We start from the raw sequence: 25,789 nt of genomic DNA on the forward strand, positions 1-25,789 counted from the left end.
GGTCACTTAAGACTGAAGAAAGGCTCCTTGATCCCTTGGGTGGAGGTGTGTGACGTTACACAGAGAATACCCCTTCAGGCGCCTAGATGCCTTTCCTTGAAAGAGGTCTCAGTGATCAGTGGGCAGACCTGCCCTCCCAGCTCTTCTGTGGGATCGAGGGCAATCCCTTCATCCCTCTGATCCTCAGTTTTCTCATCTGTGAATTGGGCATGATTTAACCTATCTCCAAGGATGAGTGCGAGGATTAATGAGAGAAGGGGGAAAGGGTCTAGCCCAGTGTTTTGAGCATATACGTGCTCAACAGATGGTGTTCCCTCCCCATCTCCCATTGTGCGTCTGGCACAGAACTGGACACAAAGTCTGGCCCTCCAGTCACCACCAACTAGATAGAGCTTCTGCTTTAAGAGCTCATTCATTCATTCATTGTTCAGTCATTCAAGCAGCGTTCAAGCAATATTTCTGAGCACCTACTATGTGCCAGTCGCTGGGACACAGATTTGAATTAGACCACTGTCCCTTGGCCTTGAAAAGTTTATTTACTCATTCATTCAGCAATATCCGTGGAGCCCTACTGTGTGTTTTGGCCAGGTGGGGGCTGGTGTTGGGGGTAAAGAGAGCGTGGCTGGCAGGGGAGGGGGTGAATTGGACCCACAGGTCACACCTCTGCATCTGGGAAGAGCAGGAACCCGGTGAAAATGCTGTTGGCCCCATCGATGCCTACCAGGGCATTCTTGTCGGTGGCCTGCAGGAAGACGGTCTCCCCCAGCCCCAGCTTGAGCACGACGCTGCCCATGGTGACCTGGAAGGTGTTGTAGACATAGTCGCAGAAGGTGAGCACCTTCTGTGTCTCCTCCCGGCCCCGCATGAGGTTTACGCACAGGTTCCCTCGAGAGCTGGCATGGTAGGTGAAGTAGTAGAGGCCAGGCACCCTGCACGTGAACTTGCCGTTTCGATACTCATAGTTGTTGTTGGTGTTGGTGATCACGTGGTCGAAGCGGATGACCTGGTCCCGCCTCAGGGGGCTGTTGATGGTGCGTGTGGCCGAGAAGGCGATTTTCTGCGTGGCCTTGTAGTCTCCTGAGTCGCCCTTGGGACCATGGGCTCCGGGAGGCCCTGGGGCACCTTTGGGGCCAACGGGGCCCTTGGGGCCGACTTTTCCTGGAATCCCAGGAAACCCTGGGTCCCCCTTCTCTCCAAGCTCACCGTGGTCTCCAGCTAGCCCCGGCAGCCCTGGAAGGCAGAGACAAGAGATATGAGGGGGGCCAGAGATCGCTGAGAACCCGGAAGGAGCTGGGCTGGGAGGCAGGGAGCCTGGCTGCGTAACCTCAGACAGGTCCCCGCTTTTCTCTGGGCCTCAGCTCCCCATCTGTGAACAAGAGGACGGGATGTCGGGGAGGGGCCCCGAGTCTCCTTCCAGCTCAGCTTTCTGAGTCTGAGACGTGCTTGACAGTAATGGGGACCGATGCCCGTGGGTTGGGGAGCGGCGTCTCCCTCAGGAAGGTGCTGGACCTGCCCTCCTCGCCAGCTCATACAGGCTTAAGCCTGGAGCAGGGATCAGGAATTCTGGGCACATGTGCTATCCCTCTCCACCCCCTCCCTGACGGCACATATCCCTCATCAATCATGCATTCTTTCTTGCTGAAGCTGGGAGTATTAGAATCCTTCTCACTCCACCACTCCAAACAGCTACTCCTCCTTGGTTTGGCAGAACACAAGATAAAACCTTTTCCAGTAGAGTGGCAGAGTATAGTGGCTGTGGACATGGGCTCAGGGGACAGGCAGATGTGTTTCTCATGTCACGTCTGTCATTATTAGTTGGGTCACCTTGACTGAGTCACATTCTCCAAGGCTCAGCTTCCTCATCTGTAAAATGGGGATATTTTGTGGGATTGTGAGATTATGGGAAGAGAGCGGAAGGCTATGGTTAAATGAACACATGAACTACATCTTACAGGAGGGTTTTATGGCAGGAAGTCTCATTTGAACCCTGTGACAACTCTGACAAAGAATCATTATCCACATTTTACAGGTGAGGAAATAGCAATTCAGAGAGGCGAAGCCACCTACCCTGGAGGTAACAACCCAGGACTGTGTGACTGCAGTGGATTTAGTGGTAAGAGAGCCACGGTTTGGCCTCAGCCTCAACATTTACTGGGTTCCCTTGAGCAAGTCAGTAGCCTTTCGGACATCAGTCTTCCCATCTGTAAAATGGGAATCAGAATTCCTTCCTTGCAAAGTTGTTGTGGAGGGCTCAGCAAGCTGATGGATTTGCAAGTGTTTTGCAATCCCTAAGGTGGGCAACTGGGACTTGGGAGGTAGGAGATGGGGCCTTGGTCAGTGACACTAGTCTGTTCCCAAAGTCCACAGTACCTTTCTCTCCCTTTATCCCTGGAGTCCCTGGTTTGCCGTCGGAGCCCGGTGCCCCGGGGATGCCCGGGATGCCAGGGATGGCCGGGTGCCCAATGCAGCCACTCTGGGCCCGGGAGACGTGCAGCAGACTCAGGAGCACCAGCGGCAGCAGCACTGGGACGCTGCCCCGCGGGGTCTTCATCATGGTCCTGCTCAGCTGCTTCCTGTGTGTGTGGCGGCGGGGGACAAGAAGATGCGGTAGGTTACGGCCACGGTTTGTTCATTCATTCCTTCACTTGTTCCTGTGTTCACTGAGTGCCTTATCCCCCGGACCCTGTTCTGGGTGCTGGAGATTTGCTGATGAACAAGACAGATGTGGTCCCTGCCCTCATGGAGCTGACAGTCTGGGAGACGATAAACAGGTCAACATACAAGTCAATAGAACTAGTTATAGGCCGTGGTGAGTGCCCTGGCTGAAATGAAAGGCTCCCTGGAGGGCTGGTTTTGTGAGGGAAGTCCTCCCACCAGGAAAGTCTATAGACATTCCCACCAGGAAAGGTTTTTTTTTTTTTTTTTTTTTTTTGTGGTATGCGGGCCTCTCACTGTTGCGGCCTCTCCCGTTGTGGAGCACAGGCTCCGGACGCGCAGGCTCAGCGGCCATGGCTCACGGGCCTAGCCGCTCCACGGCACGTGGGATCCTCCCAGACCGGGGCACGAACCCGTGTCCCCTGCATCGGCAGGCGGACTCTCAACCACTGTGCCACCAGGGAAGCCCGAACCAAGAAAGTTTTTTTATACAAGGGAGGCATCTCTGAGACGTGATGTTTAGGCCGAGACCTGAAGGTTCAGACAGAGCTGGGGCAAGAATGTTCCAGGAGGAAAGGACAGGGAGGGCAAAGGGCCAGAGGCAGCACAGAGTCAGAAATGTTGAGGACCAGCAGGGAGGCCAGTGTAGCCAGAGGGGAGTCAGGGGTCAGAGGACCGGACGTCAGGGTCTTGATAGCTGTGGTTTGGGATTTTATTCCAAGTGTTCTCAGTCATTAGAACTTCTGAATTCGGGCTGCCTATGCTGCTTCCACAGCGGGCCACGTTACATCCTCAGAGCAGCCCTGCATGGAAGAACCAATTTTTCTACACCGAAGAGGAGACTGAGGTTCAGGGAGGCCAAGTCACTTGCTCAGGGTAACACAGGAAGGACTGCAGCCAGGACTCAAACCCAGGCCTGTGTGGCATGGAAGCCAGTGTCCCTGCCAGTGCACCAGGCCACCTCTTCTGGCAGAATATTCTCAGGTCCCTCCAAAGGCTGTGGGCCCCGGTGAGAGGACGATGCTTGCCCCTTCCTAATCTGGGGAACGAGGAAGAAGCCCTGGGCTGTCTTGAGCTGGTCAGCATGGCCAGTGCCCATGGCATCGATTCTCAGGACAGAAGGGACCTTAAAATTCATCTAGTCCAGCCCTTAGCTTCTTCTTTTTTTCTTTTTTAAATCGAGGTGACATTCACATAGCATAAGCATCACCATTTTAAAGTGAACATTTCAGTGACCTTTAGCACATTCACGATGCTGTACAACCGCCACTTCTCTCTAGTTCCAAACTATTTCCATCACTTCAATAACACCCCAATAATATTCTGCACTCATTAAGTAGTTACCCCCAAATCCCACTTCCCCACTCAGCCCCTGACAACCACCAATCAGCTTTATGACTCTACGGATTTACCTGTTCGGGATATTTCGTAGAAGTGGAATTACATACACTGTGTGAACTTCTGTGTCTGGCTGATTTCATTGCACAATGTTTCTGAGGTTCATCTACATTGTAGCATGGATCAGTACTTCATTCCTCCTTGTGGCTTAATAATATTCCATTGTATGGACATATCACAATTTGTTTATCCATTCATTATTATTATTTTTTTTTGCGGTACGTGGGCCTCTCACTGTTGTGGCCTCTCCCGTTGCGGAGCACAGGCTCCGGACGCGCAGGCTCAGCGGCCATGGCTCACGGGCCCAGCCGCTCCGCGGCACGTGGGATCTTCCCGGACCCGGGCACGAACCCGCGTCCCCTGCATCGGCAGGCGGACTCTCAACCACTGCGCCACCAGGGAAGCCCTATCCATTCATCATTGATGGGCATTTGGGAAGTTTCCACCTTTTGCCGACTGTGACTAGTGCTAACGTGAACATTCATGTACAAGGATTTGTTTGAAACTTGTTTTCGGTTCTTGAGTATACACTCAGGAGTGGAATTACTGGGTCTTATGGTAATTCTGTGTTTAACTTCTTGAGGGAGCCTCAGCCTACTGTTAAGTCTCCTCAATAACATCTCTGCCAAGGCCCCTTCCGTCCATGACTTGTACCATCTCAGTGATGGGAAGCTCATTACCTTCTGAGCCAGCCCATTCCACCTCTGCCCAGATGCAAATTCTCTCCATCTTTCCAGGCCCAGGTCAAAGCGTTTTTCCTCCAGGAAGCCTTCCCTCATAACCCCTCAGCCCACAAAGTCTGAGCAGTTTCCTGCTCTTAAAATAGAAGAGCATAGGGGTCCCTGCTCATCTCCAAGATAACCGTGGGGAGCCAGCTGAGGCCGTGGCTGGGGAAGAACCATAGGGCTTTGGGCTCTAGCTCAGACCCATAGCTGGGGTCGTCTGATCCTCACAGCACTCCAGGGAAGTGGGTTGTGATTATTTTCCCACCTTGCCGATGAGGAAACTGAGATGCAAACATTAGAAAACAGCCCTCCCCAGATCACCCAGTGAGCTGGCTGATGGTGGGGCTGTGGCCAGACCCCTGCCCCCTCTGCCTCGTGAGGCCTGTGCCAGCCCAGAAAAACCTGCTGATGTGGGGCTCATGTGCTCAGAAAGTCAGCCCCAGCCCCCTTGGTCTCCTAATCAGTTCATGGCTCAGACCAGGAGCTGAATTCGACCAGGGGCTGTACTGGGTAACAAGGAAAGGGGGGCTGCAAATGTGGGGGCGACCAGGGCCATGAGTGACAGGCTTAGGCTCTGTCACGCTCCCAAGAGAGGGTGGCTCTGGGGACGATCCTGCTTATCTGGCTGGAGGTTTTGCACAACGACAATTTGACACCCTGAATAATCAATGCGTTGGGCACTTAGCAGGTGCCAGGCTCTGTGCCAAACACTTCACGGGCCACATTCTCTCATTTAATTTGGTCCTTACAGCAGCCCCCTGGGAAAGCACCCCTGCTTTCTCATTTCACAGACGAAGAAACTGGGCAGTGGAGAGGGCGGGAACCTCGATCAAGGTCACGCAGCCCCGCTGTGGCTGAGATTCAAACCCGCTCCCCATTCAAACCCATCCAAACACCACGGGGTGTTACATTAAGAGACCTCCCTACCTGCTGGTTAAAACATGGGCTTTGGAGCCAGACAGCCTGACAGAAGGAGCTACAGCCTGGGTTGTACTTAGAGCAGTGCTGGTTGGGGGCCGGTGCTTGGTGATGGCTTGGTGATGGCTTTTATCATTACTATTATTGTTGCTGTTGTTTGGCAGCAAACATTCACCAAAGGTGAGAGGCCTGGAGTGTCATAAGGAAAGGGACACTGCCAGGGTCCAAACCAGGCCTGTGCCCCTTCTTAGCTATGGGCCTTAGGCCAGTTGCTTCTCTCCGACCACAGCTTCCCCTTCTGTAAAAGGGAGATAATAGTAATCTCTACCTCACAGCGTTGGCAGCAGGACGGATGCATTAGGGCTCACGACAGCCCGACATGTTGGAAGTGCTTAGTGAATATTAGCTAGTTTTTTTATTATCACTATCATCTGAGAGTCCCCAGGTTTCAGGACACAACGGAGGATGCTTGGAAAAGTAAAAAAGAATCTGGTCCCTTTGGGAGATTGGGCTCAGGGAGAGGAGGTCTCTCAGGTGCAGGCAGCGCAGGGGTGGGGAGCCCTGGCCACCTGCCGGGGGGTGGGGGGTTGAGGGGAGCAGGGTCCTGACCCATGATGAGACTTGGGCTTTTTCGGGGGAGCCGGAGGTGGGGGGGGGGCTAGTGGGGAGATCTGGGTTCTGGCCCATTTCAGGGGCCAGCGAGTCTCAGACTTGGGCGAGGACTCAAAGCTCATCCGGTGACAACCCCCTGCCTTTACCGCCTGTCACCGCCGTCAGCCTGGCTCCTCACACGTTCCCCATATCAGCCGCCCTTCCATCTCCTTCCAGCCCCAAGAGCCCCTTTCCCCCTGACTTGGAGTCAGGCCAACTTGACCTTGAACTCCCGCTCTGCTGCTGCCTCGCTGCAGGACTTCAGGCCAGTGCCTTAACCTCTCTCTGAGCCTTTGGCAAAGTTAATTTCAACCCGACAGAGCTGCCAGAGGATTACACGCGAGGGAACCTAGAAGGAGCCAGGTCCCTAGTGCAGTGCCCGACCCCACACCCTCCTTCACAAGCCTTACTGAGCGGTATCAGTACTGACTAACAACTCATCACAACTCCGCCTGCAAGTCAAATCATTTCCTTGAAAGAGTCAAGCTGAGCTTTCTCATCTGACTGTGAGGAAATAAGAGAAGGCGGGTGCTGGAGAAATGCTGGGCTGAGCAGAGGGGAACCTGGGTTCTAATTTCATCCCTGCCTCTGACATATCTTGCACCAGGTAGTGTGCTAAGCGCTGGCTGAGCTGGTATATCCTTTAGGGCTCACAGCAGCCCTGAAAGGTTCTGATATCCCCGGAGAGGGTCCAGGCTGAGAGGGGTCATGTGGCTTGGCCCAGATCACCAGCACCTGAGAGGCAGAAGCAGGGCTCAGCTCCAGTCTTGGTGACCCCAAAGCCTTTATCCTGGTGCCTCCCCATTACCTGGGACCCCAAGTAGCAGCAGACTCCCAAGCTGACCCCCAGAGAGTTTGACTCCCGAGGTCTGAGATTGGGCCCAGGAATCCTCACTGTCAGACGCTCCAGGTGGCTCTGAGGCAGGGGATGCAGGGCCTATACTTTGGGAATCACCACCCTCTGCCATATTGGTCCTGCCCGCCAGTCCCCCCAGGTGCCAAGCCCCATCCTCACCTGGGAACCTGGCGTCCTCTGATGCCGCTGGGCTGGGCAGCAGTGGAACAGGCAGCTGGGAGCCTCCTGTTCTCAGTCCAAAGCGGAAGTTCCATTCTCCAGCGAGAATAAGGGCCTTCCCCTGACGGTCCCCTCCCAGGGGCCCAGCAGGCCGGCCCCCCTCCCTGTCACCCCGCTCTCACTCTGTTCTGCTGTCCTCAGGCAGTTTCAGGTCCCGTTTCCGCAATCTGGAGGGATTTACCGTAAATAGAATGGGTGGGTGGCCAGTTTGGTTTTGCCAGTTCAGCAGCTGTGGGGGAACCGGGCTGTTCCGGGAGAACGTCCACAACTGGGGGCTTGCCTGCCAAGGCCCCTGACCTCATGAATGTCTTCAGGAACATGGGTGTTCCTCAATGAAATGGAAACATGGCTGCCCTGGCGCCCGAGGGCTGGATTTGGAGTCAGGAACCTTGATTCGTATGCTGGCTCTGCCACTTACCAGCTAAACATTCTCAGCTAAGGGAACCCAAGGGAGCCCCCATTTCCTCTGCCATATGGTGGGACCATAATTGCACTTGCTCTACAGATTGCGCTGGGGGGCTCAGATGGGATAGTGGAGAAAGAGGAGGGTAAACTGTAAAGTGCAGTGCACATGTTAATTGTTAATATCATACCATGTCCCAGGCCTCCCCTTTCTGGGCTCATCTTCTGCTTTCTTTCCCTTCTACACCCCGGCTCTTTCCCTGTTCTCAGAAAATAATCTAATAATGAAAAATGAATTTTAAATGTGGTCATTATTTGCTTATACCCCTTCCTCTGCTTCCAGCAGACCTGTGGCTGATGACTGTAATTGGCACAGCCAGGAGCCTGTTGCTTGTTGATCCTGGCATCACAGCAAGTTAGGACAGGAGAGGGGCTTGCAGGTCACCCAGCCCGTGCCACTCATCTTATATATGGGGAAACCAAGGCCCAGAGGGGAGAGAGCACTGTTCAGCAAATATCTATCGTGAGCCTCTATGTACTCCGGCGATAGAGCCACAAGCCAATCAGCCCTGGGTCCTGCCCCGTGGGGTGTCTCTTCTCCTGGGGGAGACTGGTATTACACATCAAGTGACACAATGGTTTCATTGCTCCTGTGATGAATGTCACAAGAAGTAGCTGCTGGAGCCCACACCTCTCACTAGTGGCAGATGCAGGACTTGGAGTCAGGCATCCCTGGCACCGGGATAGCAGCCCTCTTACCGAGGTTGCGTCTGAAGCAACGTGATGCCCCTCTCAGGGATGGCTGCCCAGCAAGTCCCAGGAGCTGCCATAGGTCAGGAGGGCTCTCTTGATATCTGTGCTTAGAGAGAGAAAATCGTTGGGCTTGTGGATGCTTCTTGGCAGAAATTAAGTGTTTACAGCCGAGGGTGATAGGGAAAGAAGAGACTCGTGTGATAAAACCCAAGGGTCTCTGGGTTCAGCCAACTATAGACCCTCCAGTGATTTGGTGGCTGGTAAAAATGGGAAAAGATGGGCTTGAATTTGGGGTAGAAATAGGATGAGCCTAAGAACAGGAAGCAGCAGGGTGTGGGGGGGTCAGGGCATGGGCTTTGGAATCAGCCCCTCCTAAGTTTTTTGTTTTTTGTTTTTTGTTTTGCGGTACACGGGCCTCTCACTGTTGTGGCCTCTCCTGTTGCGGAGCACAGGCTCCGGATGCACAGGCTCAGCGGCCATGGCTCACGGGCCCAGCCGCTCCGCGGCATGTGGGATCTTCCCGGACCAGGGTACGAAGCCGCGCCCCCTGCATCGGCAGGCGGACTCTCAACCACTGTGCCACCAGGGAAGCCCCCCTCCTAAGTTTGAATCCCAGGCCTACCTCTTTCTAGCTATGTGGCCTCAGGTGTGTTTATTGACCTCAGTTTCCCCGTATATAAGTCAGGGGCATGGGCACCCCTTCCTGGGGTGATTGTGGGGTCAGTGAGGTAACCCCGCATGTCCAGGGCCTAGCTGAGTGCCCAGCCCTCAGTAGGCACCCAAGGCAAACCTGGGAGTCGTGTGATTTCTCTGAAGAGAAGACAGAAATCTTGGAGCCTGGAGGCACAGGAGCCATGCCTGGATTAGGGATCAGGAGCTAGGGAGACCCTTGGCCCCTGAGTGAGAGCCAGCTGGTCTCTGTACCCTTAAAATGCTGGCTTGCAACCCTGATAGAGAGGGGACAATCCCTACAGAGGATGGAAGAGAAGCCTAAGACCCTTGCACATCCCGTGGTCTGAAAGAGGCCCCCCGGTCCTTGGGGTGCCTTGTACTAGCTCCTGTCCCACCCTTGCTACCCCCCTTAAAAGCCCTCCCCCAGCTCCCCTCGGCCAAGCAGACAAGCTGGCATTTTCAAAGGCCTGTCTCTCCTGGCAAAGAGAGAACAACAAGGAAATGATTATGGAAAATAAAGATGGTCGTTTCCGAAATACAGGTTTCTGATCTGACACCGTGGCCTACATAAACGGTGCATTGATTTTTTAAACAAAAGAGAAATGAGAAGAAAGATGTATCACTTGCGGCATTGCCGGGTGGGCTGCTAAGTAGCTGCTGGAGGTGAGCTGTGAGTGGAGCGGCCCCGTGACCCCCGCCTTGTCCCTGCCAGAGGCTCTCAGACTCTGTGGACCAGGCCGAGTTCCTAGGCCCTGGCCTCTGTTATTGCTCTGTGTGTGTGTGTGTGTGTGTGTGTGTGTGTGTGTGTGTGTATGTCTTCATCTCTCCTTCCTTCTCATCTGACACATTTCCCAGGCCCCTACTATGCGCCTGGCCTGTATCAAAGGGGCCCCGCCCTCAAGGATGCTCACAGTCCAGTGAGGGATGCAGACCTGTAAGGAAATAAGTGCAGAAAAGCCAGATGGTGGACCTTGTGCATTGACTTCACCTGGCAGACCATCCACCCACCCATGTCTCTGTCCTCCCCAAACCCTTCTTTTTTTGTATGATCATATTTATTTGTGAAATCCCGAAAAAAATGATTAAACTCACAGAAAAAGAATCATGCATCATGCTTGTGGCTCCCAGCAGCAGAAAATTGGTGGGAGGAAATACAGGATAAAGGTTGTTCAAAGGTACAAACTTCCAGTTATAAGGTAAATAAATACAAAACAGGTAATGTACAACAAAAACTCATACGCCACAATAGCAAATAATCAAACTATAATATAGACTAAGGAACTGAATCGACATTTATCCAAAGAAGATATACAAATGACCAATAGATACATGACAAGTTCCTCACCATTACAAAAGATGGAATGTACAAGAAGACCAAAATTAGCACAGCGGTAGGATACTATCAAAGTTGTTTAGGCAGTAAATCCTATTCATCACAAGAAGAAAAAGGTTTTTTTGGTAACCATTTCATAATATAGGTAAGTCATATCATTACACTTCAAAATTTAATATCATAAAACAAGAAAAACATTTAAAAGGTAAAAACTAAAAGTGCAAAATTATCAAAGAGGACAAACTACTACTGTTTTACCTTTAGAATTATTTTATTAAATCTTAAATGTACAACAGCTTCTTAACTCTACACACGAAATCGATTTTTTAAGAAGAATGATGTTATGTCTTATTACACCATGATTCTGGCTAATAGTCTTTCAAAACTTTGAGAAAAATCTTGAAAAAGGTTTCACATGTCACCCAAAACTTTGAAATTTGACATTATCAAAGAAAGGATTCTTCCACACTTTTATAGAGACCACTGGAAAGACACAACAATTCAAAAGCTAAGAAACTGTTTCAAAAGCATTTTTTATAGTCTTTCCTCCACAGGAAGGTAATGTTCTTACATAATTGAGTCCACTCACAAAATGGCTCTGTGTACCTGCTCTGGTGTCTTCTCCCATATCCCTGCATGACTGAGATAAGAGTTTCCTGAACACTGTTATTTCGATAACCTAAAGCTCTTCTGTTACCTCTGGGCTCTAATTCTCTATTTATACAGTCAAGCCCATGGCAAATAAGAAGCTCAGTATCATCTTGTCTGTCCATAACCCCCACTTCCTCCATTGCCTCTTGGACCATAGCTTCCTCCACTGTATGATCCCCCCATGTTCCTGCTACCACTCAGTTTTCCACTCTTCAGTAATTCGTACTTAGAAGTTTCTGCTTATAATCCTCCAAATCACTGTAATTTTTCTTTTAATTTTATTTATTTATTTTTGGCTGTGTTGGGTCTTCGTTGCTGCGTGCAGGCTTTCTCTAGTTGCGGCGAGCAGGGGCTACTCTCCATTGCGGAGCATGGGCTCTAGGCATATAGGCTTCGGTAGTTGTGGTTTGCGGGCTCTAGAGCGCAGGCTCAGCAGTTGTGACACAAGGACTCAGTTGCTCCGCAGCATGTGGGATCCTCCCAGACCAGGGCTTGAACCCATGTCCCCTGCATTGGCAGCTGGATTCTTAACCACTGTGCCACCAGGGAAGCCCCAATCACTGTAATTTTGACTTCCATAATTCCTCCTTCTATAGTTGTCATAACCAGCTCTGGAGCTCCCATCCTGGTAGCCATATCCACCACCATATCCTCCTCGCCCTCCTCCATGCCCAGGGCTACCCCCCAAATTGCCACCTCCAGGTCCTCCTCCAGACCCATGATAGCCATCCCCAAATGTATGTCCTCTTCCATATCCGTCAGATCCTCCTGTAAAGTTCCTTCCTCCAAAGTTTCCTGCTCCAAACTTTCCACCACCACCATGAAAATATACAAAACCAGCGTTTCTTCCTCTTCCACTTCTAGAACATGGGCCTTCTTGCATTTCTTGTCTAGACAAGGCCTTTCTTACTTCTGCATGATGACCATTGACGGTATGATTTTTCTGCAACACAACCTTATCCACGGGATCATGGTCATCAAAAGCAACAAACCCAAAACCTCTTTTCTTGCCTGACTGCCCATCAGTAATTATTTCAATGGCATTGATTTTTCCATATTTCTCAAAGTAATCTCTAAGATGACGTTCCTCAGTATCTTCTGCAATTCCACCGACAAACAGCTTCTTCACAGTGACAAGAGCCCCCGGCTTTCCATAGTCCTCTCTTGGGACAGCACGTTTGGGAGTAACCGTTTTCCCATCAGTGGAATGAGGTCTGGCAGCCATGACAGCATCAACCTCAGCCATGGATGAAAACATGACAAAACCAAATCTTCTTGCTTTTTGGCTTACAGGGTCCCGTACTAACACACAGTCTGTGAGATATCCCCATTGCTGGTAGTGGTTCCACAGACGTTCTTCTGTGGTTTCAGAGCTCAAGCCACCAATAAAGAGTTTACGGAATTGTTCCTTTTCTCTCTTATTCCTCTCCAAAGGAACAGATTTTGAAGTTTTCTTCATCATGGGCTTACTAGCTTCAGCCATTTCTCCGAAACTCAGGGGGATGAGGGAGATCTCAGGGCACTAACAGGAACCGAACTGGCCCCTGCGCTATGGTGAGAACACAAACCTGGTCGGTCCTGACCCTGCGGTCAGAACTTCCACTGCTCCAGGAAAACTCTAGGAGCACCTCCACGGGGACCCGGCGCTGCTGCCTCTGGAGCCGCTGCCGCCCTTGAATCAACCTTGAGCAACTTTCAATTTTTCAGAATAGGTTGATTGGTGAAACAGGTCAATGCAGGTTCCCCCAGTCCCAAGAGCTGTCCTGTGACCCACTCCTGAGACGTAGACAGCCTGTAGCTGGAAATAGCAGTCCTCCCCAAACCTTTGTATAACAGGCTTGGGTCCAGAAATCTGTTTTTTATTTTATAAATAAGTCTGCAGGTAATTTTTTGCACCCCCAGATTTGGGAACCTGGGCTCTAACAAGTCATGAGTCTGTGGTTCATGTCGGTGGAGGACGCTGTGGGGACACGAAGGGGAGAATCAGAGAAGGCTTCATGGAGGAGGTGATCTTTGTGTTGATTCCTGACAGCTGAGTGTGTATTACCTAAGTGGACGGAGGATTTGTATGAGTGGGGTGGGGGCTCTACAAAATGAAGGAACATCATGGGCAAAGCTATGGGGGTGTGAAACAGCTTCCTTCAGGAACAAAGGAGCCAAAGTGGATGGCAGTGGCTGGAGAGCTGAGCTCCAACCTCTGCTGTTACAGCCCATCTCATGCCTTTGTGAGCTCTGTGGGGCCTTGTGGAACCAAGCTGAGAGCCCAATCAGGCAGGGGTGATTTTCCCTGGCCTGAGTGAGCCTTGGGTTTCACTGGGCTCTGAGGCCAGACCCTCAATCTTCACAGGAAAGTTACACTTTTTATCTTTTTGAACCTGAACTGTCAACCCCTTTTCGTGGTGAGCGCAGCGAAAGGGCAGCAGCTTACGGCCGACTTCCTGGTCCTCCAACAAGGATCGAGGCAGCTGGGCCCAACTGTCAGGAGTCTCACAGTGAAACCCTGATGGCTTGTGGGCAGTAGTGGTTTGGATGGTCTCCTGGGGGCCCCCAGAGTCTCAGTTATTTGGGGAAAATCAGACATCCGGGAGTCAGATTCTCACTCTCTCCCTCACCCATCCATGCCCACCTAGAGCATAATTACGAATATTAAATCATTTAATAGGTGGGTTAGCGTAATGCCTGGTGTATAGTGAGTGCTCAATAAATGTTAGCTATTATGATTGTTTTACTCATTCATTCGCTCTGCTTTTAGTCATTCATTTACCCACTATTCATTCATTCATTCATTCACCCCAATTCACTCATTAATTCAGCACAAATTCATTGCACATCTTGCCTTCATCTGTGCTGGGCCTGCCTTAGCCCAAACCCCTCCTGTGATGGACGCTCCCATAACTCAACATCGGTCAACATAGGTCTGGGAATTCAAACACACTCCCGTTTACCTGTGAGCACGAATACCTTTAATGACAGCAGTGCCTCTCACCCAAACAAGTGACAACAGATGGCCCCTTGCGGACCCCTTGCAGCCTTCAGCCACATTTGACCATCTCTCTCCCAAATGGCCAAATGGTGCTGAGTGTCTCTACCTTGGCACCAAGCTTTACTGAACACCAGCTAGATGCCTGAATCTGGAGCCCACACATGGCTGTGGCAGGGGCAAAGTGGAAGATGAAGGGAACTACTTCTTAGGGAATTGGCAGTGAGGATTCGGAGCCGTGCATAGCCTTTGATTTAATTATTTATTCATGTATCTCTCTGTCTCTTCCAAGACTTGGAAAACACTAATGACAGTATCAGAAGGTGTTGGTTACGTGTCAAAGCAGTGACTCCTGAAGGAGCTTGGAGGAGGGAGAGAACTCAGGGCAGGAGGGCAGAGTGGGCTTCCTGGAGGAGGAGTCCATCCAGTGGCGAGAATGACCTGAGCAAGGATGTGTGGCCCAGTGGGTTCTTGCAGGGAAGCTGAGGGAGATGGGGTGGCCCCGGGGAGTGGAGCAGGCCTGCCTGCCCTAGTCAGGGAAAAGCAGGAAGCCGGAGAAGACACTGTCGGAGCCCTCGGTGCCCACCATGCCGTTGTAGTCGTTGACCGCCAGCCACACCTGCTCGCCCACCTTCAACTGCAGCAGCACACTGCCTGAGCTGACCTGCTTGGTGTTGGTCATGTGGTCACAGAAGGTGGTCACCTTGACACCGTTGCGGTACAGCTGCACACACAGGTTGGCCGTGTGTGACGTGTAGTAGACAAAGTAGTAGAGGCCGGGAACTTTGCAGGTGAACTTGCCAGTGTTCGTGTTGTAATCCCCCTGTGGGTTTGTGATGACTGAGTTGAACTTGACCAGGCTGTTGGGCGCTGGGAACTGGACTGTCTGCCGTGTGACAGTGAATACTGACTGGTGATTCTGCTTGTACCTGCCCTCATCGCCCGGGTCCCCAGGGGGTCCCATGTTGCCGGGATCCCCTGGAATCCCAGGGGTTCCCATGGGACCATTTTTCCCAGGATAGCCAGGTGTGCCAGGATCTCCCTTCTGACCCTTTGGTCCTCGTGTCCCAGGGATAGCTGGGATTCCTGGGGAGAGAGCAGGTGGGAAGGAAGTGATGGGGCAGGGGACAAGGAAGAGGGACAGGGCTATGCTCCAGGGGACATGCCACCAGGGTTTGGTATCTGGACTCTCTTTCCCCCTGAGGGTGGCCTACTCACCTGGGCACAGTGGGCAGGGAGAAGAGGGGAGAGAGACCCTGGTTCAAATCCTGCCTCCCCATGGTCTTGCCCTCTGACCTTGGCTGCAGCACGGCCCCGTCTCTTGGCCTCAGTTTCCATGTTTGTGATGGAGGGGAGGGTAGGACCAGCCAGCTCAGGAGGTGGTAGAGCTGGGCTGCATCTCAGAGAGCATGCCAGAGGCCACGACTGTCAGCCCACGGACAGCATGCGGCCTCAGATAACTCTTCACCTAAAAGTCTAGGTTCTTAGTTTTTCTTGACAAAAATCAGAAGATCGGTCAGAGGCAGATCTCCTGGAAAGGTCCTAAAACTTAAGCTCTGGGCCCCATTTACTTGCACTGGCCCTTTCAAGGCCCTTTGCATAATTTTACATTTATAATTTTTTCAACTTTTTATGTTGAAATAATTACAGATTCACAGGATGTTGCAAAAAAATAAAAGGACAAGGGGGCTTCCCTGGTGGTGCAGTGGTTGAGAGTCCGCCTGCCGATGCAGGGGACACGGGTTTATGCCCCAGTCCGGGAAGATCCCACATGCCGTGGAGCGGCTGGGCCCGTGAGCCATGGCCTCTGAGCCTGCGCGTCCGGAGCCTGTGCTCCACAAAGGGAGAGGCCACAGCAGTGAGAGGCCCCTGTATCGCAAAAAAAAAAAAAAAAAGGACGAGGAAGTCTCATGTACCCTTTACCTAGTCGACCCCAATCTTACATAACTAAAGTACGAAATCAAAACCAAGAAATTAACCTTTGTAGGACCCACAGAGCTCCACTTTTACATGCATTATTTGTGTGGTTATAGTTGTAAAACAATTTTGTAGCACGTGTAGTTTTGTGAAACCTCCCCCCGCCCCCCCATCAAATTCTGTACTACTTTTCTTAAAGAGGGTCCTCAACATTTTATAAGATTCAGAGCCCCACAAAACCTGTTTCCATTTCTGAGCCGGAACCACCCAGGCCCAGGCCAGCTTAGCACATGGGATCCACCGGATGGAGCCATAGAGGCTGCCTTTCCCCAGCTGCCCCAGCCCCACTCAGCCCAATTCAGCCCCTCTGACAACTGGCCTGTTTCGACTTACTTCATGTTACATATGAGGAAACTGAGGCCAGAAACTTGCCCAAGGCCACGCAGCTGGTAGGAGGTGGAGTCAGGACTCACAGCTAAGTCTGGCTAGTCCCAGTCAGTGTCTGACTCTTGTTACCGCCTTAGTTATCTGAGCCCCTATGAGCTTCTTCTTCCCTTGTCCAAACCATACTCATCTTTTAGGGCCTGGCTCCAGTCTCCTCTTCCAGGAAGCCCTCTCTGACCACCCCTGCTGGCCCTCGTGGCTGCTTCCTCCTCCGACTTCCTTTGGGGTGGGTGTCTGTGCAGACCTACCGTGACGGATCTTCTGCGGCTTGTGAGCCTTTTAGATCCCAGGGTTAGGAGTGGGGAATCAGAACCCAGCAGACCTAAGCGTCAGGCCACGTGATCCCGGGCAGGTGATCTCCCCTCCCAGAGCCTCTGTTTGCCCAGTTGAGATAAGGGCATAATAGAACGGATCCCACAGAGCTGCTGGCAGAGTGGGGTGGGAGAATGCCCGTGCCAGGCACCTCACAGGCAGTGCTCAGTAATGTCAGGTCTCGGTGACGGCTGTCAGCTATGATAAGCAGGACTGTGTCTCATGCTTCAGGTTGACTTCCAGCAACCAACTGGGAGGGGGGGACACGGCAGTGGGGAGGGGGCCTGAGAGGCAGTGCAGGGTAGCGGTTAAGGGCATGGCCTTGAAGTTGGACAGGATTCCAGTGTGTGACTGGGGGCAAGTTGCTCAATCTCTCTGAACCTCAGCTTTGACATTTGTAAAATGGGAGTAAATCGTTTCTTCAAAGGATTTTGGCCTCAGTTTTCTCATTTGTAAAATAGAGTTAATTTTATCTACCTCATGAGATGAATATACGTAGAGCACTTAGAACCATGCCTGGCACAAATTAGGAGCTAAAAATTGGTGTCCGGGACTTCCCTAGTGGCGCAGTGGTGGGGAATCCACCTGCCAGTGCAGGGGACACGAGTTGGATCCCTGGTCCGGGAAGATCCCACATGCTGTGGAGCAACTAAGCCCATGTGTCACAACTACTAAAGCCCGCGTACCACAACTACTGAAGCCTATGCACCTAAAGCCCGTGCTCCGCAACAAGAGAAGCCACTGCAATGAGAAGCCCGTGCACCTCAACAAAGAGTAGCCCCTGCTCTCTGCAGCTAGAGAAAGCCCGCGCACAGCAACGAAGACCCAAAGCAGCCAAAAATAAGTAAATAAAAAATAAATTTATATAAAAAAAAATTGGTGTCTATCAGCCATCCCACACAGTGAGATGGCCAGAGGCAGCTGTGAAGTACAGGGTCCTGGAAAAATGGCAGACCTGGGGGCTTCATTTGACTCACACTGAATTGGAGAATTCCTTCTGGAATGTTGGTACAATTCCACTCTATTGCCAGGAGGGAAGATGACAGTGGGAAATTCCTAAGGACATTCCCCTCCGCTGGCTTCCCTTGCCCAGTGCCTCTGCCACCCCTGTCACCTCTGCCCAGCCGCACCCCAGCCTCCCCCATGGCCACTCTGGACACATTCCACCCCCAGATGTGCACCTACTCTCAGACAAGTCACCAGCAGACTGCAGTTCTCACCCAACACCAGTGCCTGTTCATGTCCTCAGCCCTTTTCACTCGTGCTAGGGCTTGCCCATGAATCTCCAACAGAAGATTCTGTGGCTGTGATCCTGACTCCTTACTCCCTACCCCTCCAACTACCCAGAATCCTAGGGAGTGAAGGGAGCACACATCTCTGATAAAAACAAAGATGACAACAGCAGTAACAACCATAGCCCACACTTACTGATACCTACCACGTGCTAGTACTGTTTTATATTTAATTTTATTAATAATCACAGCACCCCTGTGCAGTAGGTACTACCATCTCCCCATTTTACAGATGAGGAAACTGAGGCACTGGGAGGTTCTATAATTTGTGCAAGTTCACACAGTGGAAAGTGATGGGGCTGGGACTTGGACCCTGGCCACCTGGCCGTTGTGTACAGTCACTGGGGTCCATGTTGCAGGGCAAGTCGTGGAGGGGTTGGAATAAAATAGTAGCAGAGCGTTTTAGAGTTTGCCAAAGGCTTTCACCTGGATCATCTTCCGTGATCCTCCCTGCCACCTTCTAGGGCAGGTGCTCTTGTTCTCTCCCTGTTATCAGATGGGGAAACTGGGGAGGCCGGAGGCCTGGGCTCTGAGGGGGAGAGGGGCTAGACCTGACACAAGAGATAAGACTCTGCCCTGGGAGCAGGCATGGCCGGAAGGACCACACTCCTCGCCATCAAGAAGCTGTCCACCTTCCCCAGAGTCAGCCTCAGATGGACACTTCCGACTCCTGCCCCCAGGCCCTAGGTGACCCCTCCCCAGCAGGCCAGCAGACTCACCTGGTTCACCCTTGGGCCCTGGCAATCCGTCATGCCCATCCTTCCCTGGAGCCCCGGGCAGGCCTGGTATCCCGGCGATCCCATAGCAGTCTGTGCCAGCTTGGCCCCCAGGCAGCAGTGCCAGCAAAAGCAGCAGCAGGTTTGGTACAAGGGGGGGCCAGGAGCTGGGCCCCATGTCCATTTGGGAAGGAGCTGGATGGGGAGAGAGCTGAGTTGTCCCCCAGCCCCTGGCATGCCCTCCTCACCCTCTCTCTCCCCAGGGGCCGTCCTTCTCAGCCCTCAGGAGCTGACCTCCTTTCCCCGGCTCCTCGCCCCTTGGGACTGCACAATGGATGGGGAATGGGGCCTTTTCTTCAAGCTCAGTCCCCGGCTGAGCGGAGATGGGGACCCTCCTTCCTCTCACAAATCAGGCTGTCCCTGGGGCCACGTTTCAGGAAGTGGCAGCGGGGAAAAGCTGCCATTTGCCCTCACCTGGACAGGTGGGAGGTTTCTGGTCTGGTCACAGAGATGTCCTCAGATCTGCTTCCCCTCTCCAAGGCAGGAGGACACCGTGTCAGTGTGGACACAGCAAGAAGGGCCTGGGCAGGCTGTGCTGTCCCCTCCCCTCCTCTCCCCAAGACCACATCCCCTTTCCCATAATTTTTCCTGACTCAGTACTTTCTCCTGGGTGCTGAGCCAGGCTGACCGCACTGATGTCCCTGTGTCCCTCCACCTCCAGGTCATGAGTGTCTGAAATGAGGAAATGTCCGCTGCCCCGGGTCTGCTGAAGGGTGCCTATCTGTGTGTGTGCGCATAAACATCAGCCGGGCAGACTTCCCCTAGAGTCAAGTTCAGCCCGGCTAATGCCCGTCCCTGTTTGTTGCCATTTACTGTGCCTGTGACCCCGTTGTTTCACAAGATCCCTAGGGGGAAGTTATAATTCCCCCTGTACAGATGAGGAAACTGAGGCTGAGGAAAGTGAAAACCCTTGCCCAAAGTCACTTAGTGAATGGTTTCTTGGGTCCAAAGCCTTGTTCTGACCCCTCTGCTTAGCCGCCCTAAGAAACAAGCCTCACATGCACCTGTGAAGTGACAGGTCTTATTCTAGAGACTTCCACATGCCCCCTCCCATTTGCCTTACTTGGGGGTGGACATCCAGGGCAAACTTTGACAGCAGGCAGCCTGCTGTGGCCGACAGATTCCTCTGGCTACAAAGTCAGCAGCCTTGGGTTCTCCTTCCAGCCCTGCCACTCCCTGGCCCCGAGGCCTTCAGCAAACCACTGGCCCCTAGGTCTCAGTCATCCCATCTGTATACTGGGTGGTAGGGGAGGACCAGGCTTTGCATGTTGGTGCCTGTTCCTTTGCTGGGGCCCCTGATGATCCCACCTTCCCTGTCAGCACCCCCTCCCTCACCTCCATCCCTGGCCTCTCGTCTCAGAGCCTATTATGGCTAGTGAGGGGTTGCCAGTCGAGGCTAGGCTGGCAGAGCTGAGAGAGGCCCCTCCTCTCTTTCTTCTCCTCACATGAGATTCCAGAGAGGAAGGAGGTGATGGGCAGTGGAGGGTTCCAACCCTGATTCCACTCCTGCCACCCATGTGAGTGAGTGGTTTGATCTCCCCGAGCACTGATTTCTCCTCTGTAAATGAGGGTTTCCAGTAGCTTCCATGCAGGGCAGTGCTAATGCATACACAGTGCATAGCCCTGTGCCAGCCATGAGCAGAGTTCCAAGCCCTGCCCCTGCTTTGCTGGGTGACCCTCAGGGCCTCAGTCTTCCCAGCTGGCTCTCCGCCCTCTGGCACGGGGCTGCAGAGTATGCAACAAGAGCAACAACGTGAATGTACTTGTCCCTGGAATTCCCAGGTGGGTGGAAGGCTGGAGAGAGCAGAAATGATGGACACAGCATTATGGGGGGTGGGGGACCCGGCCGATGGCACCCAGGCCTGTCTCCCATCTTCAGTCCTCACCTCCTTCCTGCCTGGGTCCGGCTTCTCCAGCAGGTGGCAGCCTCAGCCCGCGCTCAGCCCGCCCCTGCCCCGCCCACCTGGGTTGCGGCTGGGTCCCCTCCTTCCAGAGGGGCGAGTGATTTGCCTCTGCGAAGAGGGGTGGGTATGGGTGGAATTTAGGGTAAGAAGCAGCGGGGCACTCCCTGCACCCGCCATTTCTATAGCCTGGCCTTTCCAGCTTCTTACGGGCCCTCTGCCCCTGACATTGTCTTTGAGCCCCGTTGCAATGAAAGAAGCCCTTCACTTTGGGGTCAGGCAGACCTGGTTCAAATTCAGGCCCTGCCACTTTCTGGCAGTGTGACCTTGGGTAGATGTCTCCTTTCTGTGAGCCTCAAGGTCCTCACCGATTTTGCTGGGATTAAATGCATCCATGCTTGTAAAATGGCCAGCGCACAGTAGGTGCTCACAGATCTGTTTCTCTTCCCAGTCCGTGGGTGTGTGTGTTCTGGGTGGGCAGGGGGCTGAGGAGTCAAGAACTGCTCCGGGGCTGCAGAGCCTTACTCTCTTCCTCCTGAGCCCCGAAGTCTGTTGATGGGCCTGGGCCCCCCTCCAAGTGGGTCTTGAGTGTGCGGCGAAGGCGGGCGTGGAGGTTGTGGGTACGTGAGGACCTGGAGATCACAGGCGTTTCTAAGGCACACGCATGTCAGAGGGGGAGGAGGGTGTGTGCACCTTCGTGTCAGGGGTGTGTCTGGAACACGTGTGTGTGTGAGAGCACTTCTGATGGTTGATGGGGGCACGTGGGTGTACGAGGTGGGTGTGCACGGGTGTGACGCATGTGTATCCTTGAGTGCGTCTGTGGGTCTGGAGGCGTAAGGAGTGCGTCCAGGGGTGCAGCCGGTGGGTCGCAGGGAGTGGGTATCTGGGTGAGGAGTAGACGAGTCTTGGTCCAGGAATGCAGGTCCACGTGCACCTCGGGAGGTGTGTGTGCAAGTGTGATGTGTATTCTTGTGCATACATGAACGTGTGCAGCACAAAGGTAAAATCGGCTTCCTTTGGGAAAAAGCACAGGACGCTGGACATTTTCAGGACTGAACTTCTGGTCGCCTTACTTTTCTCACATATGAAGGGCATAGTGGGGCTTTTTGCTTCTGAGCAGCACCCAGACAGGCTAAGTGGGACCCTGGGAATGCACCACAAACATTCCAGACCCTCCCAGTCCCCAGCCCAGCCTCTGTGCCTGCGGGGGTCGAAGTCCAGCGCTGGCCTCGGGCAACCTGGCTTCAGGAAGACTTCTGGATGCCCTTGGATGTGCCTTTCTGGTTGAGCGTTGGAAATGACATGTGTCAGTTGTCAGGCGTGTGTCTGTGGAGGCTGGCTAGGGTAGTAGGTAGACACACAGGCTTGGGCGTCAGTAAGACTTGGAGTCAAACCCCAGCTTCTCCCCTTACACACTAACCTTGGGCTTTAAGTTTGTCCCAGCCCCCTAGCCTCAGTTTCATTATCTGTAAAATAAGGTCATAATACCCACCTCAGAGCTCCACTGTAAAGATTAAACAAACTATAATTAAGGCTAACACGTATGTGTAACCCTTACTGTGCACGAGGCACTCCTCTGTAATTTTCATATATTAAGTCATTTAATCCTCCCAACAGCCCTCTGAGGAAGGTGCCATCAGTATTCCCACTTTACAGATAAGGAAACTGAGAGTCACTGAAGTAACACAAAATGCACGTAATTGGACACCTGGTAAGTGAAATGGTGGCCCAGGATTTGAGGCCAGGCCGATGAGGCTCCCAGGACCTGCTAAATATTTATTGTAAAATATTGAATGCAGGCCTGGCCTGCAAGCACTCAGTAATTGTTGTCATTCTTAAGCCTCCCTCCCAATGGCCAGGGTAGCAACTGAACTTCAAGCTCAGCAGACATGGACTCAGGTATTTATTCCAGGGAGAGTTCCAAGAAACGATCTTCCTTCAGGCAGCTAAAGCAACAGCACCCCGACTTTACAGAGCAGGGCATAGACACCAGAAAGGTGGAGTGAGTGGGCCAGGGTCACACAGCAGGAAGCGGAGGCCATGGTGGGGAGGGGCTCAGGTGGATGGGAAGATGAGGAAGCCGCTAAATACGCTGTCGGCCTCTGAACCCTGGTAAATGCGGCCCTTATTGGGGTCTTTTTCAATCCAGACCTGGTCTCCCTGCTGGAGCTGGAACACCGTACCCCCGGACACCACCTGGAAGAGTCCTTTGCTGTTGGCGTCACAGAAGCCCAAGGAACGCTGGACTTGGCCCCTCCCAAAGGACACGATAGACAGGCAAATGTCCCACTTGGACACCACCTGGAAGGTGAAGTAGTAGTAACCCGGCACAGAGCAGATGAACCGGCCCGAGTGGCTCTGGTATGGGCTCTCCTGGTTGGTGATGACCGTGTCAAAGATGACCACGTTGCCGCCCATTGGAGGGTTCCGTCTCACGGCCGAGAAGGCCGGCTGCGGCTGGTTCTGGATGTTTCCTGGGTTGCCTTTGATGCCCTTCAACCCTGGGAGGCCAGGGGGCCCCAGTGGGCCGCTGGGTCCTGGGTAGCCCATTCTGCCAGGTTTTCCAGGGGGCCCAGGCTCTCCCTGGTCTCCTTTAAGGCCACGGACGCCTGTCTGGATACCAGCGGCCCCTGTGGGGAGAAAGGCCAGATTGGGAGTGAGAGTCCCAATTGGTTTAGTGTCCTCCAGACCTCAGGGAGGTGGCTGGGACCCCGGACGGCTGTGGGATAGAGGATAGGGCGAGTGTCTGGGCCTTCAAGACATTGATTCTGACTGGCTGCGCGTGACCTTGGGCACGTGTCTCAACCTCTCTGAGCCTCAGCTTCTTTATCTGTAAAATGGAGAGAAACGTGAACAGGCACTTGGGAGTGTCACGTTCTGGGAAAAGCAGTCCACTGGCTTCACTGTACTCCTGCCCACAGCCGTGCCCTCCACACTCTCCCCAGGGCACTGACCTTGACTTCTTCAGATTCACGGACTACATGTAGGCTGCCTGTGTGCAGACTATTTGCAAATGCCTATGCAGATCTTTGTGGTCTGCTATGGACTGGGAGGCTCAGGGCGATTACATGAGACTTTCCTTTCCTGCTCTGGTCGTGCCCTCCTCCCTTTCCCTTCACCCTTAGCCTTTTTTCTAGAACATGAGAGTTTCTGAAGCTTGAAGGGGCAGGGAAGGGGGAAGCAGGGACAGAGTTGTGGGGAAGCTGGAAGCAAAAGAGATAGTTGCCATGAATTGATCCCTCTCAATGTGCTAGGTGGGGTTATTTCTCCATTTTACAGATGAGGAAACTGAGTCTCAGAGAGGATCAGTAAGTCGCTCAAGGTCACACAGCAAGACAAGGGCTCCTGAGTCTAAAGCCAAGGGCATTAATCTTTCTGGTAACTGAACAAAGACCAAGGACTGAGCACAGCTTTGGGACCTTTCATATTCATTGCTTGCAGTGACCCACTGTCCAGAGGAGGAAGGTGAGGCCAAAGAAGGAGGACCTGGGCAGTAAAGGGGATACAGAGAGGCCACTGGGGCCTGTGGACATGGCTTTGGAAGAAGGCTAGGCCCCCCTCGGCCCCTGGGACCAAGTGCAGACTGGAGAGCCTTCGTGTGTGGGCCCAGGTGGACTCCTGTTTCTCAGTGCCAACCCAAGCCTCCACCCTGGTGGCCAGGCGAAGCCCAGGGATGAGGGACTGGGGTTCAGAGGGAGGGCTTACCCTGCTCCCCTCGCTCCCCCTTGAGGCCTGGCCGTCCGGGTCGGCCGGGTATTCCTGCGGCCCCGTTCCTCCCATCCTGTGCTCGGCAAACGTCCTGGGTCACCGAAGAGGCCAGGGATATGGCCAGCACACCGATCACCAGCCAGCCCCGGGGGGCTTCCATGGTGTCACTGTGGAGACATGGGCAGGGCCTGGGCAGGCTGGACATCACACACTCATGCACATCCAACACCCACACTTGAACCCCCAACCCCGCCCAATTCTATCTGTCTATATATATCATCTCCCCGACCATTGCACACACACCCCCTCGAGGGCCTTCAAGGTCCACCCTCCATCCAGCTCCAGGGACCCCAAACATACACAAAAAACCACAAACTCACACAGATACACACATGCAACTGAACATACCCATATAGTTACACACTCAGACACACAAACACAGCTTTTCGCTCACGCACCTATGTAACACAATAAGCAAACTCAAAAGTCCACCACACACTCCTGGACACACAAACTGACACCCAAACTGACGTGTTCCCCCCCACTCACCTGGACACACACAGTCGTACACTCCTACAGGTGACTGAACAAATATTTATTGAGTGCCTGCTCCCTGTTTAATTTACACCCTCTCACCCAGATGGCAGAGCTGTGCATACACACCAGAATTCACAAACACCTGACACACACATCTGCTCTCTCCTCCACACACTCGGCCCCTTTCAGCACCCACTGGAAGACAGAGGGCTGACTGGCACTCTCTGCCATCCCTTCGTGGGACCCCTCTGCTGGACTCTGACACCCCCAGCCTTTTCCCAGCTTCTTGTGTTTTGTGGTGGGGGTCAGAACCCAGGAACTTTGGTTACAGCTCATGGGTCTGTCACTACCTCCCCCCTCCCCCAAGCCCCTGGAGTTAAGGTCCCCCCACTCACTCATTCTGGGTCCTAGATCAGGGTCCCCCCAGCCCCCCCACCCCACAACACTGTCCTGGCATAGAACCAGCCAGCAGAGCTCTCCCTCCCTCCCTGCCCGGTCCAGCCTCCTGGGCCACACCTCCTGGTTCCCTGAACTTTACAGCTCCCTCCCTGTCAAGCGCTGGCCTCACCTGCGTCTGGTCGTCGATGCAATGGATACTCCCGTCCTTCGCCCAGGGACCCCTGTGGGACACCAAGCAGGGCGGTGCTGGCCTGTGGCCAACTTTCACATCCCTTCCCACTTCCCCTTCT

The 25,789-nt window shown here is 53.1% G+C and overlaps 2 protein-coding genes across 3 annotated transcripts; both read right to left on the reverse strand.

Annotated features, from left to right (window-relative positions):
* Positions 1–513: 513 nt before the first annotated feature.
* Positions 514–25,789, reverse strand: C1QB (complement C1q B chain). Its single transcript, XM_004272588.4, has 9 exons — positions 25,669–25,789; positions 24,561–24,730; positions 22,913–23,485; positions 19,369–19,392; positions 18,898–19,089; positions 14,749–15,299; positions 7,363–7,526; positions 2,371–2,573; positions 514–1,230 (listed from the first exon to the last, which is right to left on the reverse strand). The coding sequence occupies exons 2-9, from the start codon at positions 24,721–24,723 to the stop codon at positions 656–658; spliced, it is 2,445 nt and encodes an 814-aa protein (XP_004272636.3). The 5' UTR covers positions 24,724–24,730; positions 25,669–25,789; the 3' UTR covers positions 514–655.
* On the reverse strand, positions 10,306–14,745 carry LOC117202385 (heterogeneous nuclear ribonucleoproteins A2/B1-like). 2 transcript variants are annotated; one of them, XM_033433233.2, is made up of 2 exons: positions 11,777–14,745; positions 10,306–11,472 (listed from the first exon to the last, which is right to left on the reverse strand). In XM_033433233.2, exons 1-2 carry the CDS (start codon positions 12,714–12,716, stop codon positions 11,339–11,341), a joined length of 1,074 nt encoding a protein of 357 aa, XP_033289124.1. In that variant the 5' UTR covers positions 12,717–14,745; the 3' UTR covers positions 10,306–11,338. The 2 variants fall into 2 exon arrangements, with proteins under 2 accessions (XP_033289124.1, XP_049569139.1); XM_049713182.1 differs by lacking the exon at positions 10,306–11,472 and having other exon boundaries at positions 11,499–14,745.

This window comes from Orcinus orca, chromosome 1 (genome assembly GCF_937001465.1).
Source record: "Orcinus orca chromosome 1, mOrcOrc1.1, whole genome shotgun sequence".
Classification (NCBI taxonomy): domain Eukaryota; kingdom Metazoa; phylum Chordata; class Mammalia; order Artiodactyla; family Delphinidae; genus Orcinus; species Orcinus orca.